This window comes from Coturnix japonica, chromosome W (genome assembly GCF_054131305.1).
Source record: "Coturnix japonica strain WE chromosome W, WE-NBRP24, whole genome shotgun sequence".
NCBI lineage: Eukaryota > Metazoa > Chordata > Aves > Galliformes > Phasianidae > Coturnix > Coturnix japonica.
Window position 1 is genome coordinate 31,790,657 of NC_140701.1, and position 17,680 is coordinate 31,808,336.

At 42.3% G+C, this 17,680-nt stretch overlaps 1 protein-coding gene and 2 pseudogenes across 5 annotated transcripts in view; all 3 read left to right on the top strand.

Annotated features, from left to right (window-relative positions):
- LOC146754691 (zinc finger RNA-binding protein-like) overlaps positions 1-3,836 on the top strand; it is a 127,592-nt gene extending 123,756 nt beyond the window's left edge. For all 5 annotated transcript variants that reach the window (XM_085527716.1, XM_085527717.1, XM_085527719.1 and 2 more), the window contains 3 exons: positions 1,589-1,700; positions 2,062-2,159; positions 2,460-3,836. In XM_085527716.1, coding sequence (XP_085383842.1) covers positions 1,589-1,700; positions 2,062-2,159; positions 2,460-2,639 — 390 coding nt within the window. In that variant the 3' untranslated portion in view covers positions 2,640-3,836. The remainder of the gene's footprint in view (positions 1-1,588; positions 1,701-2,061; positions 2,160-2,459) is intronic.
- A 155-nt stretch (positions 3,837-3,991) lies between these two features.
- LOC146754693 (uncharacterized) lies at positions 3,992-6,810 on the top strand (annotated as a pseudogene).
- An 8,947-nt stretch (positions 6,811-15,757) lies between these two features.
- Positions 15,758-17,680, top strand: LOC146754694 (uncharacterized; annotated as a pseudogene).

Below are 17,680 nucleotides of genomic sequence, written 5' to 3' on the forward strand. Positions count from 1 at the left end.
ATTGGCAAAGTCTCACTAACAAAATAAATGACAAAATGAAAAATAGCAATTTTAAAATATATGTAATTTCTGTTAGTCACAGGCAGAAATTCATAGACTAAAGAAATATATTTTTATGAATACAGAACATTTCCCAACCTGTATGCTAGAAACCCATAACGAGCCAAGGAGCTTTTCAAAAGAAGCTTAAGTTTTTCTAATGTTATAAAATCTTAAGAAGTCTAAGCATAGACGTTAGAAGCAGACTCCTTATATATCTAAAATTAAAAACTAAATGTCAAGAAATTCATTGATTTCTTACAAGTTAGAAGGGATGATTATTCAAGAACGATTTTTTCCAGACTTGAAATCTAGCATTCCATGCACACAAACACCAGGGCACTGTAATTCATTGTCTTAGGATTCCAGGCTTTTGGGATCCAGAAGAGCTAGACTTGAATAAATCCAAAGACATGACCTCTTTATTTCTTTACTGCTGCTTTTTGCAATATACTTGAAAACAACTAAATTACTGTTGATAGAACTCAAAAGCTTGGTCCAGAGTGATATAGCGGGATTATGTTAATGCCGTGCTCTCAGGAATTGAAATTTATCAGTTAAATTGAGCTAAAATAGATAGGAATGAGCATCTTTAATGAAGAATTGTAATCAACACTGTCTATAATTACTTGCATGTACCAGAATAGGCATTTATTCTTAGGAAGTTAAAATAAAATGCGACATTTGAAAAACTGTAAAATGAAAAGGTATCTGTTTAATGCTGAAAAAGTTATGAAAAGCTATTCTTTATTATTACAACTAACTTCTACAGTTTTTTGAAAATTGTCTAATAAAAGTAAACAATTGAAATAATCAGAGGAAAAAAGCAGCATTTAAAATATAGTTTGTCATTAACCATTTCTGATGTGTTAATTTTCAAAACTCTGTTAATCAGTAAGGTTTTTCATTTGTTTTTTTTGTGTGTGTGTTTTTGTTTTTTTTTAATACTTGTTTAACATCTGAATTAGTGTTATCCTATATCCAAGGAAAAAATTACTATGAACTTTAATTTTGCTAAACTGAGGAACTAGTAACCATTTAAATTAAACTTCAAAACATCATTATGCTTTTGATGATTTGAGCTTGTGTTCGTACAGCAAAAGAAAAATTATTTGACATATTCTGTTTATCTTATTAGATGCTGTGTACTGTTTTTTCATATGACTCCCAAATTCAGATAACCAATCATTTTTCACGGATTCTCAAATTTTTGGACAAGTTGGCTACCTGCATATGTAGGATACTACTGTATGAATCTATAAAAAGCTTTTGAGCAACCTGTGATGAAAAGAGGCATGTCAGTATTGGTACTCAGTGTTAATCTTGCACCAGCTTTCTTTTTATTTACCTTTATAAAATACCAGTTGTTCCGGTGTTTTTGTTAGTTAGTTTTTTTGTTATTGTTGTTGTTTTCCATGTTAACTGAAATTGTTCTGTGATGTGTAACGTTCTTCAAAATTTCTATATCAAAAGTTCTGCATTGAATAACAGGAGCAGCTTTTTTTCCTGTTTCAGTCAGTCTTCTAACAAGTTTTTATTGTTGTCACAGGCTATGGAGTTGCTTGTGGAAAAAGCAATCAGCAGCGCTACTGGACCACAGAGTCCTGGGGATGCACTTAGAAGAGTTTTTGAGTGTATATCTTCAGGAATCATCCTTAAAGGCAAGTTGAAATTGATCAGTCTATGTACTTATGCTGAAGTAATATGAAACACATACCAGAAGAGGTTTAGACTAGACATAAGAAAGAACTTCTCTTAGAGAGCGTTCAGGCACTGGAATGGCCTGCCCAGGGAGGTGGTGGAGTCACCATCCCTGGCAGTGTTCAAGAGGCATTTGGAAGAGGAGCTATGAGATATGGTTTCTACAAGATATGGTTTAGTGGTTTGTTGTAGCTACAGTAATGGGAGGATGGTTGGACTAGATGATCTTTTAGGTCCTTTCCAACCTTGTTATTCTATGAAATCTCAAATCTTGGTCAAAATAAGGTGAAAACATGCTACTAATTAGCCTAACCATTCTAGGTGGTCCTGGCATTCTGGACCCTTGTGAAAAAGATCCTTTTGATACACTTGCTGTAATGACAGATCAGCAACGAGAGGATATTACTTCAAGTGCACAGGTAAGGAAATGTACACATAAAGTAAATTTCATGGTGTTGATAGCTCTTGGTATCTTCCCTTCCTGAAACAAAGTCAACACAGTAATACGTACACATTATGCCGAAGCAGATGCTTGACTTTATGCATACAGAAGCAGCAAATGGGGCACACATATATTACTGTCTTGACTTTGTTGTGGAAAGGAAGAAAGTAAATGGCAAGAGCTAAGAATAATATCATCTTACACTAGTTCTTCATTGTTTGACAGAGTACTCAAAATTGACATTTATCCCTAACTGAAATCTCTGCCCTTTTTGTAGTTTGCACTGAGACTCCTCGCATTCCGTCAGATTCACAAAGTTTTAGGAATGGATCCATTACCACAGGTGAATCAACGCTTCAACACCCATAACAATCGTAAAAGGAGAAGGGACAGTGATGGAGTTGATGGATTTGAAGCAGAGGGAAAAAAAGACAAAAAAGATTATGATAACTTTTAAAAAGGTTTGCCACGTGGCCTAAGTTTGGAAATCAGAGAAAGTCCATTTGTTGCCTTACTTTTACTCCATTCATAATAGTGTCTGTTTAAAACATCCAAAACAAACTTGAAAATTAGATTCAGAAAAGAACCTAGCCATCCTGTGAGGTTCTGAACATTTTAATGGATGTACTATATCAGAAAATCTATGGATGGGAAAAACTACAAATGGAAACTGTCAGTGGAAAGAAAAAAAGTTTGAGGCTTTTTTCCCCTTACTGCATTTATTTAAATTCTTTTGGCCCTGCCTTCCCACCAGGTGCTCCATCAGAGTTTCAGACTGTGACTTAGCATTTATGCTACAGATAGTATAAACTGTTCCCCTCCCAAATAATATTTTACAAAAGATTTGATTTTTTGTGAAGTGAAACTGTAAGAGTGTGGGTTTTTTTCATTTGTTTGGTTTTTTTTAAATGTGAAGGACTTTCAACACAATTATCCTGGCATTCGAGAGATCAGAATTACGTGTTTTTGCTAATCTTGTGGCATTTGCCTTCTTAGTGTGATATAATGGTGTAATTAAGAAAAAATTGTGTTAATTCAATCAAGTTTGCTGTTCTTTGTGCATTAGCAGTATAAAACCTAATATAATAAGTATGGTCTTATAACAATTTTAAAGCAGCTGCATAATTGATCAAAGTTTTGCGTAATATTTTTGTTTTTAAATTTATCATTTTAGGTTAAATGCATAGTTCTTTGTCTGATTGACTTTGTGACATGGCAAGGCCAAAAAATAACTATGAATTTTTTTTCGCAACGTATAAGCAAAAGCGGGCATTTCCCATTTGGATAGTTATTAAGTTAGTCATTCTTTTCAATCAAATTTGTCAATATTATATTAATGCCTCTCAGCCCTAAAAAAAAAACAAAACCCTGTGAGGTTATTCCTTATAGTCATTCTTGTATAATTTTTTTTTCAATGATTTGAATTTTAAAAGTATTACTCAGTGAAAGTTAACAAAAAAAAAGAACCAGAAAATTATTTGATGTTACCATAGTGTATGTGTATGTCTCTTTCAAAAAGCTAAACATAGCAGTGGTGTAAGTAAAGTTACATCGTAAAGTTGATGTATGCTCTAGTACACAAGTGTGATTTGTTGTCACAGCACTAGTGTTATACACCAATAAAAACTAAGATTTATAAAACTACTATAATTAATTATAGACTGGAAACTGAAGTTTCACTTATTCTGTTTAATGCCTATTAACCTTTGTTACAAACTTATTAAACACAGTTTAACAAAGATTAACATTCCAGTAACTACACAGGTCACACTGAAAGTAATGCCTCCTTTTTATATCCATGGAAACTATAACAGATACAAGGAGCACACTGTGTGACAGAGCAAATTCTCAGCTACAACAGGCTATTTTTCAATACAGTTACTGCTATTAGCTATGCATTTTTGCCAACAATGAACAAAAACCTACATGCTGCACTTGTAACAATCTGCACCAGTGGAGATGACTCACTTTTTCACAGCTGCTATGATAGCATCATTGCTGAGATGCACCACCTGCTGCCTCACTGTGCTAGCATCCACTATTTGGTCTCCATAAATGTTCATCAGGTGTTGATGAATGTCAGTGAGTGCAATTTTTTCTGCATGGAGTAATTCACTTACAAACATTTGCTTCATATGCACTTCCATGTCAGACTGCCATTCTACTGCCACACCACCAACATAATAGAATAGAAGGCATTACTTTCGGAGTAGCCCTTGTACTTTGTCAATGGCTGTATGAGTATCACACATCAGAAAGATCATAGAATGGTCTGGGTTGAAAAGGACCACTATGATCATCTTGTTTCAACCCCCCTGCTAATGTGCAGGGTTGCCAACTCGTCCTATCACTATCCACCCTCATAAACAGCTGTTCCCCTTCATGTTTATACATTCCCTTCAAGTACTGGAAGGCCACAATGATGTCTTCCTGGAGTCCTCTCTTCTCCAACCTAAACAAGCCCAGTTCCCTCACCTTTCCTCATAGGAGAGGTGCTCCAGCCCTCTGATCATCTTAGTGGCCCTCCTTTAAACCCGCTCTAAGAGCTCCACATCCTTCCTGTAATGGGGGCCCCAGGCCTGGACACAGTACTCCAGATGGGGCCTCACAAGAGCCAAGTAAAGGGGGACAATCACCTCCCTCTCCCTTCTGGCCACCCCTTTTTTAATGCAGCCCAGAACACAGTTGGCCTTCCAGGCAGCAAGTGCACATTGCTGGCTCATGTCCAACTTCTTACCCAGCAGGATCTCCCAAGTCCTTTTCCACAGGGCTGCTCTCAAGATCTTCCCCTGACATGGTTTTATAATTTTTGCTATTGGTATTCCACATCATAACATCATGTAGAGCACAAAGAAGAAGAACTACATGATCGTTGATGCTTCTCTGTTTCTTTCCTTGAGCCAGCTCCCATCTCCCTATCCCTTTCCCTTTTCCCTTCCCATTTGTCGGGGGCTGCGGGGCCCATGGGCCTACTGTTTCCCCCTTGTCACGGACATAGACTGATCTAGATAACTTCGTGACAGTTTTTGGTGGAGAATGCGGGCATAAGCATAAGATTTTAACGTTAGTTAAAAGTTAGTAGGGAAGAAAAAAGGATTTCTTCAAGCCAGAGACTGCAAAAGCTTTCTACTTGACCTTCATAGATTAAATTGAAGTCTGGGCAGTCTGCCAAACTCTGGACACTGTACAAAGTGTCTTCTGTTTTGGTTCTTTTTTTTTTTCCCCTTAACTTTTTAGAAGCTACCAGCTATGAATCCACTCTTCATTTTAGCTTCTCTGTTTAAGGGATTGAAAGCAATTATGATATTCTCAGCGTATTGGCTGATTATTAATGTCATGCTTTCTTGTTGTGGAACTGAGTTCTATATAACAAAATAAGAGCAATGATGCAGACACCTGCCTGGTACCTATATGCAGTGTGGTATAATTTGAATTTTGACACTTATATCCCAGATGGAATAGCTAATTTTACAAACAATACAATGTTCAATCTGGTTTCTAGGCTGTCTTATCAGTTTGCCACATGCTTTTCGAAAGCCGAGTTAGTGTTCATACTCATGTTCGTGTTATCATTATCAATGAATGTACTCCAGTACATTTGTTCTATGCAGAAGTCTCCTCCAAAACCAGAGAATGCTGACTGGCAGGGAATATGGAGAGGTTTAGGGAAGATCTTAGAAGCGTGGGGGCCCAAAATGTCATGGGATATCACTCTTGAACACCTGTGGGATCCCGAGAAACTAAGCCAGTACTTGAGTCAGGGATGGTGCAGCTTAGATAGATCTTAGGAGGTACAACTTACTTGGGGCTTGGCTTGTGCTTACCATGCTCTATATAACACTGTTCTGGAAAGAGAGGTTCCGATCTGAGGTTCAAGCTAAAAAAGAAAATCCCTAAGTCAACTCTGATCAGTCACAGTCAGTTGCCCCTGTGGAAGGCAAGAAATGGAAACAGGTGTCCTCATGTCTAGAACAGAAAAAAGGAGAAGCGGAGGAAGAGGCAGAGGCAGATCCAGGCGAGGGGCCCTCCTCAGCACCGAAAAAGGCAAAAGGAAAAACTATGAGGCATGAAAAGGAGACTGATCAGGAGGAAGTCTCTATTACTGTTCGTCGACATCTGAAGATGACTGTAATCCAAGGCTCAAGAAAGGAGTTTACACTGTGCCAGAACAAATCTCTTGTTAACTGGTTGCTTTGCTATTGGGATAGTGGGGCCAGTACCTTGTCTCTAGATGGTAACGAAGCTCGCCAACTAGGAAGCACTGCCAGAGTGACAATCTGAAGCCTGTGATGAAAAAGTGGGATACTGTCATGGTTCAATAATCTGCAACTTACAGAAGAAGACTACATCTCCCAGAGAGCAACACTGCCAGAGAGATGGGTCACGGGACCTGGACACTATATTAACTCTGTCGCAGGCTAGACTGACGTCTTTCGAGTTCTGGCGTTCAGGGGAGTGTGTGGGAGCCTTCACCGTTTCGCCTAGATTTACAGTAGGCCTCTCGGTTTCGGGACTCATTCTCTCTCCTATTTTGCTTGATTCGTTAGCTCAATTTTCAATTATATTGTATTATATTGTGTTATCCTGTATTTCGATATAGTAATTTAGTAAATAAGTGTGCCTCCTTAGATCGTTGCCGCTGTTTTCTTTTCCTAATTAACTTTTTTTCCTTTCGGCCTAGGGCCCCTGCGGGGCCCACGGCCCCTGTCACGGACACAGGTGGATTTTTAGTTCAAACCGTGACAGATACAAGTAAAAAAGGTATCCAATATCTGAGGGAAATTTTGATCCTAATGATCCTCACCAAGACCATGATCCTCAGAGAGTGAGGACGACACCTGATATATGGTAGAAACTCAACAAAACAGCACCAGAAAGGTACGCCGTTACACTAGCAGCAGCATTTCAAAGGTACGATGAACAACAGAGAAGACCCCTAGTTTTTGAACTGGCTCTTACACTTCAAAACTTTGAACAACAGTTACCTCCAATTTACATCTCTGTTTCAGCCATCTCAGAAATAACGGACAGGATGAATGAAATGGAAGAGCAAGTGTCCCTATTGGTTGATCATAATGATCCCTTAATAGTATCAGAAACAATTGATGAAGGACAGGATCATCAAAGCGGTCTAATGAAGGAACTGATCAAACTAGCCCAATTAATTAAAGGTGATGAACTACTCCTGTACTACGAGGAACTACTGAAGAACAACAAAACAACCATCAGGTAGATTGAGCTGCCAGAATTGAGGTGACTCACATAGACTTAGACTGGCAGAACAAGGGTGAATTATTTCTAGCTTGATGGGCCCATGAGACCTCGGGCCATCAAGGAAGAGACACGACAGAGAGACCGAGGGGTACACTTAACAATGGACGCTATTGCACAGGTTATTCATGACTGTGAAACATGTGCCATAATTAAACAAGCCAAGAGGATGAAACCTTTTTGGGGGGAAGGGCGATGGCAAAAGTATAAATATGGGGAGACGTGGCAGGTTGATTGCCACGATCTCGCAGTGGTAAGTGTTATGTGCTTACCATGGTGGAGGCAACCACTGGGTGGCTCGAAACATACGCAGTACCCCATGCTACTGCTCGAAACACCATATTGGGTCTTGAGAAACTACTCCTGTGGTGATATGGCACCCCGGAAAGGACTGAGTCTGAACGGGACACATTTCAAAAATTCCCTTATAAATGCTTGGGCCAAAGATCATGCACTGAGTGGATTTATCATATCCTCTACCATGCACCAGCTTCTGGTAAAACTGATTGATACAATGGGTTGTTGAAAATTATGTTGAAAGCAATGGATGGCGGGACGTTTAAGCACTGGGAGAAGCATTTGGCAGAAGCCACCTGGTTGGTCAATACCAGTGGATTAGTCAGTCATGATGGTCCTAGCCAATCCAGCCCCCTATATACTGTAGAGAGAGATAAGGTCCCTGTAGTACATGTAAAGAACATGTCGGGAAGAGCAGTTTGGGTCCTTCCAGCTTCTGGAAAGGGCAAACCTCTTCATGGACCTGTTTTTGGCCAGGGATCTGGATGCACTTGGTGGGTGATGTAGAAGGATAGGGATGTTCAATGTGTACCACAAGGGAATTTGATGTTGGGGGAGTGCAGTCAGTAATTCTATGTATATATATTTATATAGACCTGTGTGTGTAATGCATTTTGATTACTGTTTATTTGTATATATATATATTTGTATTTTAAGCATGATGTAGTGATGTAGAATAAGGGGTGGAATGTCATGGTTTTATAATTTTTGCTATTGGTATTCCACATCATAACATCACATGGAGCACAGAGAAGAAGAACTACACGTCCCAGAGGACCTCATGGTCACAGAGGGAAATACGTCATGAAACTGACTCTCGCTCTCTCTCTCACTGCCTGCAGCGAGTGTGGGTGTGCTTCCAAGCCACGGTGCCTTCAGTTTCAAAGTAGGCTTCTCGGTCTTCAGAAACCTCTCTCTCTTTCTTATATCTCACTTGATTTATTTGCCTCAATTTTGATTTCATTGTATTATATTGAGTCATCTTGCAGTCCGATATCATAGTTAGTAAAATATGTTTTCCTCCTTAAATAGTTGTGGCATGGTTTTGTAATGTTGCTGTCAATATTCCACATCATAACATCATGTGCAGTATGGATCATTAAAAGGTTCATACACCAGTTCCGTGCAGAGGATGGTTCCCTGACCGGGAATCGAACTCGGACCGCGGCAGTGAGAGCACCGAATCCTAACCAATAGACCACGAGTACGAATCATTTAATGATCCATACTGCATACTCTCACCTCCGCGGCCCGGGTTCGATTCCCGGTCAGGAAATGCCATGGTTTCAGGGAACCATCCTCTGCGTAGTCCTCTGGGACATGTAGTTTTTTAATGATCCATACTGCACATGATGTTAAGATGTGGGATATTGACAGCAACATTACAAAACCATGACAAGTTGCCACTGCTCTGTTTGTTTCCTTGAGCCCAGCTCCCATAGAATCATAGAATCACAAGGTTGGAAAGGACCTACAAGACCATCTAGTCCAACCGTCCTCCCTTTACCATAACTACAGAAAACCCCTAAACCATATATCCTAGCTCCCTATCCAGACGCTTCTTGAACACTGCCAGTGATGGCAACTCCACCACCTCCACTGGCAGGATATTCCAGTGCCTAACCACTCTCTGAGAAAAACAGTTCATTCATATGTCCTGTCTAAACCTCTTCTGATACAACTAGTGGCCATTTCCTTAGATCCTTTTTGTTGCCAAGCGGATGAGGCCAAGCTCCTCATCACAACCTCCCTTCAGGAAGTTGTAAAGTGCAATGAGGCCTCCCCTGAGCCTCCCCTTCTACAGGCTAAACAATCCCAGATCCCTGAGCCACTCCTCATAAGACTTGTGCCCCAGACCCCTCACCAGTTTTGTTGCCCTTCTCTGGACAGGTTCCAGGGCCTCAATGTCTTTCTTTGCAGCGTTTGAGGCACGGACTCAGATGTGAACGATCCAAATCCTTTATTACAAGTTCTCACATCCCTTATATACCTTCACAAGTTGTTATTTTCTAACTTTCCCATCCGCCCTTACAACTTTCCCAACCACCTTTACATGTCAACAAAGCATTCTACAAAACACTTTTCAACTGTCCATGCAGGCACATATCCAATCAGAGCTGTGAGACTCTTCTTCTCCTTCCAGAGGTGTCCTTGGTTCTCATGCTGTTTATCTTGCTCCACAGCTACTGCTCTGAACAGCTTTTCTTGTATTCCCACAATTCCCCCTTTTTTGTTTATTGACCAGCTACTACCATACTATAAAATAATAACACTACTTATATTAATAACATAATCATTATAACTCAATCAAGGCCTCGATTGACAATACTCTGAAAATGAAAAAGGAGATAAGGCAAATGACAAAATATATGGTTAAATCCACTAAAATATCAGACGCATTTTGCCTGCGGCCTAAGTTCCTACAACCTGGAAAAGAATCCCTGAGAATCCAATTCTGTGTAAATCTGAAATGGGTTATAAAAAGACTTCAATTTCGTGTTATCCATTTTAGACCATCCCGTTAGCATGAAGCGAATACTCCCTAAGCTAGCACATTATTACTTATTGTCCCTGGAGAGGCAGAAAACTGCAGAAAAGGAGATAGAAGGATCATGTTGGCGGTGGATTGCAGCGACTCGGCACGGACTCAGATGTGAACGATCCAAATCGTTTATTACAAGTTCTCACATCCCTTATATACCTTCACATGTTGTTATTTTCTAACTTTCCCATCCGCCCTTACAACTTTCCCAACCACCTTTACGTGTCAACAAAGCATTCTACAAAACACTTTTCAACTGTCCATGCAGGCACATAACCAATCAGAGCTGTGAGACTCTTCTTCTCCTTGCAGAGGTGTCCTTGGTTCTCATGCTGTTTATCTTGCTCCACAGCTGCTGCTCTGAACAGCTTTTCTTGTATTCCCACAATTCCCCCTTTTTTGTTTATTGACAAGCTACTACCATACTATAAAATAATAACACTAATTATATTAATAACGTAATCATTATAACTCAATCAAGGCCTCGATTGACAATATTCTGAAAATGAAAAAGGAGATAAGGCAAATGACAAAATATATGGTTAAATCCACTAAAATATCAGATGCATTTTGCCTGCGGCCTAAGTTCCTACAACCTGGAAAAGAACCCCTGAGAATCCAATTCTGTGTAAATTTGAAATAGGTTAGAAAAGACTTCAATTTCGTGTTATCCATTTTAGACCATCCAGTCAGCATGAAGCAAATACTCCCTAAGCTAGCACATTATTACTTATTGTCCCTGGAGAGGCAGAAAACTGCAGAAAAGGAGAGAGAAGGATCATGTTGGCGGTGGATGCGATAGGCAGCGCCAGCAGGGCGTCCCCTGCTTCAAGGTGCACTTTCCCTTTCTCATCCACCACGGATTCTCTCTTGCTCTTTTCCTACTCAGGGTCTGAATGGTATTTTCCATTTGTACACTGCATCCGCATGGCCAGTGCGTGGTACAGAGCCCAAGTGGAACACCTGCTTACAAAACAGAATAAATTGCCGAGGTTAGCTTTTTTTGCAAGCACCTTTGTTTCAATTGATGCATGGTCATATTTTGAAAATCCCAATTAGTGAGATGAAAAAGAGTTAATAACTGTTATGTTTAAGAATCATCCGTTTGTCCAGGATTCTCTTCCAGGGTCTTATTTTTACAAACTAAGAAGAGGCTAGTTGATAGGCTAATAAAATCATAACTGAACATTACTAATACACTAGAATTTCCAGCATTGGTAACATCAAATCCTATTTAACTTATATTCTATCTACTGCCAAAATAGGAAAGACACACAATAATCTAAATAATGCTTAATAATTCTAATTCTTAAATTTATACCAGTAATGTGGAAGAGTTACCTACTATGTCTTACCATTACTAAAATTATTATTTGCAATACAACAAATTACAAAGCAATATCAATGAAGTAAGAGGCGTATAATCACAATCATTATTAAGGCTGGGTATTATTTTCTGCCTTGAGATGAGGCCGAACATATCTTGCCGGAACCCATGTAGGGCCAGTCCTTGTAGAAACACAAGCATATCCACGACCCCAGGTTATCAATGGTAAGGGACCTTTCCAGTGCCCTGTGGCCATATTTCGAATGTTAACCATTGGCCGTTCCTTGAGCACTGGGGAGCCCCCAAAATGACGATCCACACGAGTTGTATTTGTATGATCACGATTCAAAAAATTCAGCACAAACAAAGCCTTACATAATCTTTCTTGTGGTGTGTCTCCCGTATTCCCCCTTTTTTGTTTATTAAGAACAGATTTCAGTGTTTGATGAGTACGCTCAATGATAGCTTGTCCAGTGGGAGAATGAGGGATGCCTGTAATATGTCTAACTCCCCATTCTTGAAGGAAAGTTCGAGTGGCCTTAGAGGTATAAGCGGGCCCATTATCTGTTTTTATCGTATGAGGGATTCCCATAGCAGCATAAGCAGATAACCAGTGTTTACGGGCGTCGCGACTGCGTTCACCTGTATGTGCTGTGGCAAATATGTAAGAAGAATGAGTATCTATCGTTACATGTACGTATTTTAGACGGCCGAATTCAGGAACGTGAGTGACATCTGTCTGCCAGAGTTGAAGAGGGGCTGTTCCACGTGGATTTGTCCCAGTTTGAGGCAAAGGGGCAATTGCCTGGCAGTCTGGGCATGTTAAAATAATGTTACGGGCTTGATCTACTGTCAGTTGGAATTGTTTGCACAATAGCAGAATTAGGGTCTCTTAGTGGCCACTCAGAGGGCCAATCACTGGACTTAATGATGGTAACATCAGCTCCAGTATCCACTAGTCCTAATAACTGTCTGCCATTTACTAAGCATGGTAATAAAGGTTTGTCTTTTGACAGTTGTGTGGTCCATAGCACAACAGGTTTATCTGTGCTCCCAAATCCACCGGTTCGATCTCTAATACCAGGTTTGGTCATAGAATGAAAAGGAACTAATTGTGCTATTTTTTTGGCCTTTTGGAATAAAACAGGGGGGTGAGGGTGTCCATGCCATTATCTTAATTTCCCCGGTATGGTCAGCATCTATAACTCCAGGTAAAACAAAAAGTCCCATCCTTGTAACAGAAGAACGTCCTAACAAGAGGGCGCTACGCCCGTCCCCAAGGGGACCCATTACCCCTGTTGGAATGAGAGTCACGGTGCTATCAGTCAGCGTCACTGACTGGGCAGTGGACAAATCCACTCCTGCGCTGCCAACGGTGGCTGGTCTGAGTGAGCTGGCCAGACAGCGTCTGGCTGAGTCGGGACCGTATTTGCTGTCATAGCACGCGGTCTCGCGCTCCTCTTGCCGTTTCCCGGCAGATCGCAGGGCTGTGCAGCAACAGGAAGTTTGGATCGGCAGTCTCTAGCCCAGTGTAGCCCCTTCCTGCACCGTGGACAGGGTCGAGTTGGAACAGCAGAAGCATTTTTATTTACTCGCTTGGGCTTTTTACAGTCCCGTTGGACATGACCTGGTTCTCCACAATTGTAACACTTTACTTTTTGAGCTGTCCCTGCATCAAGTTGGGTGGCCAATGAATCTGCTAGCAGGGCCATTTTATGACTTTCTGTGCCTACATCTTGACAGGCTTTAATCAAGTCAGTAATTGATAGGTCTGCATTCTTTAGGGACTGTAAAACCTTTCGACAGTCTGCATTTGCGTTTTCTACTGCTAATTGCTTAAGCAAGACATTTCGGGCTGCTTCATTTTCTACTTGTGTCTCTAATGAATTTTGTAAACGGTCAAGAAATTTAATGTAAGGCTCAGTAGCCCCTTGCCTAATTTAAATAAATGAAGCATCGTGTGAATTAATATCAGGAACCCGACGGACAGCACGCAACACCAAAGTTTTAACTTGCTCCAGGCATTGCCTGTCCAGCTGTGCCTGTGCCTGAGGTGTTGCCCGGGCCTCCTCCCCCATGAGTTCCTCTAGGCCAATATGATTTAGGTTGTTCAAATTATTCAAGGCCTGGACGGCAGCCTGTTCCCGGTATTCAGTCATGAACACGGTGTAGTGCATGGGAGAGAGGATCATTCGTAACACAATTTTCCAGTCATGAGGGGTCATAACATAACTATCACCGATTGCAACCAAAAGATTGTATGTAAAGGCTGACTGAACTCCGTATGTTCTCACTGACTTCCTTAGCTCTTTCACTGCCTCATAAGGCAGGGATTCCCAACGGGGGACCTGATTCGGCTGATACAACACAGGAAAGGCTTGCAACGTGTCAGCATCACCCCTTAATATTGCTTCTTTTCTGCACTGCTCTAAGACACCACAGTACGCTGTAGGGAAATTTGTCATTCCTGCTCCCTTCAAATTATCATCAGGAGGAAATGTGCCCGATTCGCCTTCCGGATATACTGGACCGGGGTCACAACGATCCCCTGGTTTCGATCCGTCCGTGTCTTTAACCACGTTACACGCCGGCTGCACAGACTCAGCAGCGCACGACGTGGGGGGGCAGAGGGCGGAGGCGCAGAGAACGTCGTGGGCAGAGCAGAGGGCGGGGGCGCGGCGAGCGACGTGGGCGGAGCGGAGGGCGGGGGCGGGGCGACGAACGTCGTAGGCGGGGCGAAGGGCGGGGGCGCCGTAGAGGGCGGCAACGCGGCGAACGTCGGGGGAGGAGCGAACGGCGGGAGCGCGAGGGGGGTGGTTTGCGGCTTCTCGTCTCCCCGAATCGGGGGGGGGTGTCGGAGTCGCCAGTCGGATCCGGGCACGGGCCGCTTCCAGCAGCGAGAGGCATCGGCGGGGGTGGGACGGAGGGCGGCAGGGAATGGTCGAAAGAAATTATTTCCCGTCGTGATTGCTTAATCCCTTCCATTATCCGGCTCCAAACGGGCAACAGCTTAGCAGCCGTTCTGTCTTTAGCGAGAGAAGCCTCGTAGAGTTTTGAGCCAATTTTGTCCCAAAGTTCTCTATCGAAAGAGAACTCATTTTTCGGAAATTCAGGGACATTTTTGCTTATCCATTTAAGAAGAGTAGCTAATGCTGAAGTAGACACACTCTTATCCTGATACAGTAACACTGACCGCAATACTTCGAGATTTACTTTTTGCTCCTTCGTTAGTGAGCTCCCCATAGTTCCCGACTGCTCACCTTCTGTCCTGCAGAACGGTGCGGGCGCGCGCGAAACAGTCTCTCCGAAGTTCAGTCGGGCGACGCTGCCGGACCGGGCTCGCTCAGCCGCGGGTTGATTTGCTCCACGCAGTGGGTGCCATTTGCAGCGTTTGAGGCACGGACTCAGATGTGAACGATCCAAATCCTTTATTACAAGTTCTCACATCCCTTATATACCTTCACAAGTTGTTATTTTCTAACTTTCCCATCCGCCCTTACAACTTTCCCAACCACCTTTACATGTCAACAAAGCATTCTACAAAACACTTTTCAACTGTCCATGCATGCACATATCCAATCAGAGCTGTGAGACTCTTCTCCTTCCAGAGGTGTCCTTGGTTCTCTTGCTGTTTATCTTGCTCCACAGCTGCTGCTCTGAACAGATTTTCTTGTATCCCCACATTACTTGTAGTGAGGAGCCCAAAAATGAACACAGTACTCAAGATGCGGCCTCACCAGAGCTGAGTACAGAGGGATGATCACCTCTCTGCTCCTGCTGGCCACACTATTTCTTAGACAGGCCAGGGTGCTGTTGGCCTTCTTGGCCACCTGGGCACACTTTTGGCTCATGTTCAGCCGAGCATCTACCAACACCCCCAGGTCCCTTTCCTCTTCACATGCATCCAGCCACTCTGGCCCAAGCCATAGCGCTACATGGGGTTATTGCGGCTAAAGTGCAGGACCTGGCACTTGGCCTTGTTGAACCTCATTAGGTTTTCATGGGCCCACTTCTCCAGCCTGTCCAAGTCCTTAAGCAGTTCCTTAAGCAGCCTGAAGTTTGCTCTCCTGAAGCACAGGGTCCTAACTCTGCTTTTTGCCAGGCCCACATTATTTAAGATAACAAACTCCACCAAAGCATGGTCACTACAGCCCAGGCTGTCTCCAACCTTAACCTCTCTGATGCTCTCCTCCTCATTGGTGAGCATCAGGTCCAGTAAGGCTTCATCTTGGGTTGGTCCATCTATTACCTGGACCAGGAAGTTTTCCTCAATAGACTCCAGGAATCTCCAGGACTGTCTGCTGTTGGTGAACCTGAAGGCAAAAGGTTGGCACGCTCAAACAAACAGCCACACACCAATACAGTTAAATATAGCTGCGTCCATTTATTGCCCGAAAAGCCATACTTTTATAGCAGACAGATGAGGGCATCCAAAAATCACACACTAATTGGAGGAAACCTACTGCAATAACAACCCTAAAGCCTCCCTTCAAAGCCATGAGCCATTCACGGGATGAGGACATATATAATCTCGCTCCCAGGCTGGAGTTCTCTCTCTCTCTCAGACTCTTGGAGAGTGGGAAGCGTTCCAGCCGTGTCGCCTAGAGTTCACAGTAGGCCTCTCGGTTTTTGGGGACTATCTCTCTCTGTTTTGTTCGATTTATTAGCCTCAATCATATTGTATTATATTGTGTTTTCTTGTATTCCGATATCATATTTAGTAAAATAAGTTTTCCTCCTTAGATTGCCGCGGCTGTTTTCTTTTCCCATTCCCCTTTTCCCTTCCCTTTCAGGCCGGGGGCCCTGTCACGGGCACAGGTAGATCTAGGTAACCCGTGATTTTGGTGGAGAATGCGGGCATAAACTGCTGTTTATTAGCTTTTATAACGAATATCTCTTTGCTCTTAGAGAGCTTCGTTAGCTTCGTTAGGGGAGTGTTATCTTTTTGTAGCTGCTCACTGAGAACGTGACCTTGAAAGTCCAGGCGGACTGTCAACATTCAGGGGTAGCTGTAAACTCTGAGCATTGCTATCTTGCTTTTGTAAAGAAAGCAAAGGGATTTCTTTCTCTCTCAGAGCACAGCCAGCTAGCTCTAATTTTTACAGCGCCTGCCAGCTAGTGCCAGCTGTGAATCTGCTCTTTATTTTAGGAGCACAGCGCAGGGGATTCAAAACCATCATCCTCTTCAGAACTTATTGGCCCATTCTTAATTTTTTGATTTCTTGTTATGGAATATATGGATTAAACAACCAAGTAAGGGCACTGATGGAGACACCTGCCCGGTACCTATATGAAATGTGGTATAATTTGAATTTTGACACTTATATCCCAGATGGAGTAGCTAATTTTACAGTGGCTAATTTCACAATTGCTAATTTCACAGCAGCTAACTTTACAAACACCACGATGTTCAATCCGGTTTCCAGGCTGTCTTCTCAGATTGCCGCACATTTTTGGAAAACCGAGTTAGTGTTCATGTTATCAGTATCAATGTATGTGCACCACTACATTCGTTCTATGCGGAAGTCTTTTCCAAAACCAGAGAACGCTGACTGGCAGGGAATATGGAAATGTTTAGGAAAAATCTTAGAAGCGTGGGGACCCGCAGTGTCGTGAGATTTCACTCTTGAACACCTGAGGGACCCTGAGAAATTAAGTGAGTATTTGAGTCAGAGATGGTGCGGCTTACAGAGATCTAAGGAGGTAAACCTTACTTGGGGTTTGGCTTATGCTTACCATGCTCTGTATAATACTATTCTGGAGAGAGAGAATTTCCAATCTGATGTTCAAGCCAAAAAAGAAAATCCCCAAGTCAACTCTGATCAGTCACAGGAGGCACCAGTAACAATATCAGTTGCCCCTGTGGAAGGCAAAAATGGAAACGGCTGTCCTTGCATCTAGAACGAAAAAAGGAGAAGCAGAGCAGAAGACAGAGGAAGATCCAGGTGCCGGGTCTGGATCGGCACCGAGAAACGCAAAAGAAAAAACTAAGAGGCATGAAGAAGAGAGTGATGAGGAAGAAATCTCTATTAATTGTTCGTCGACCTCTGAAGATGACTGA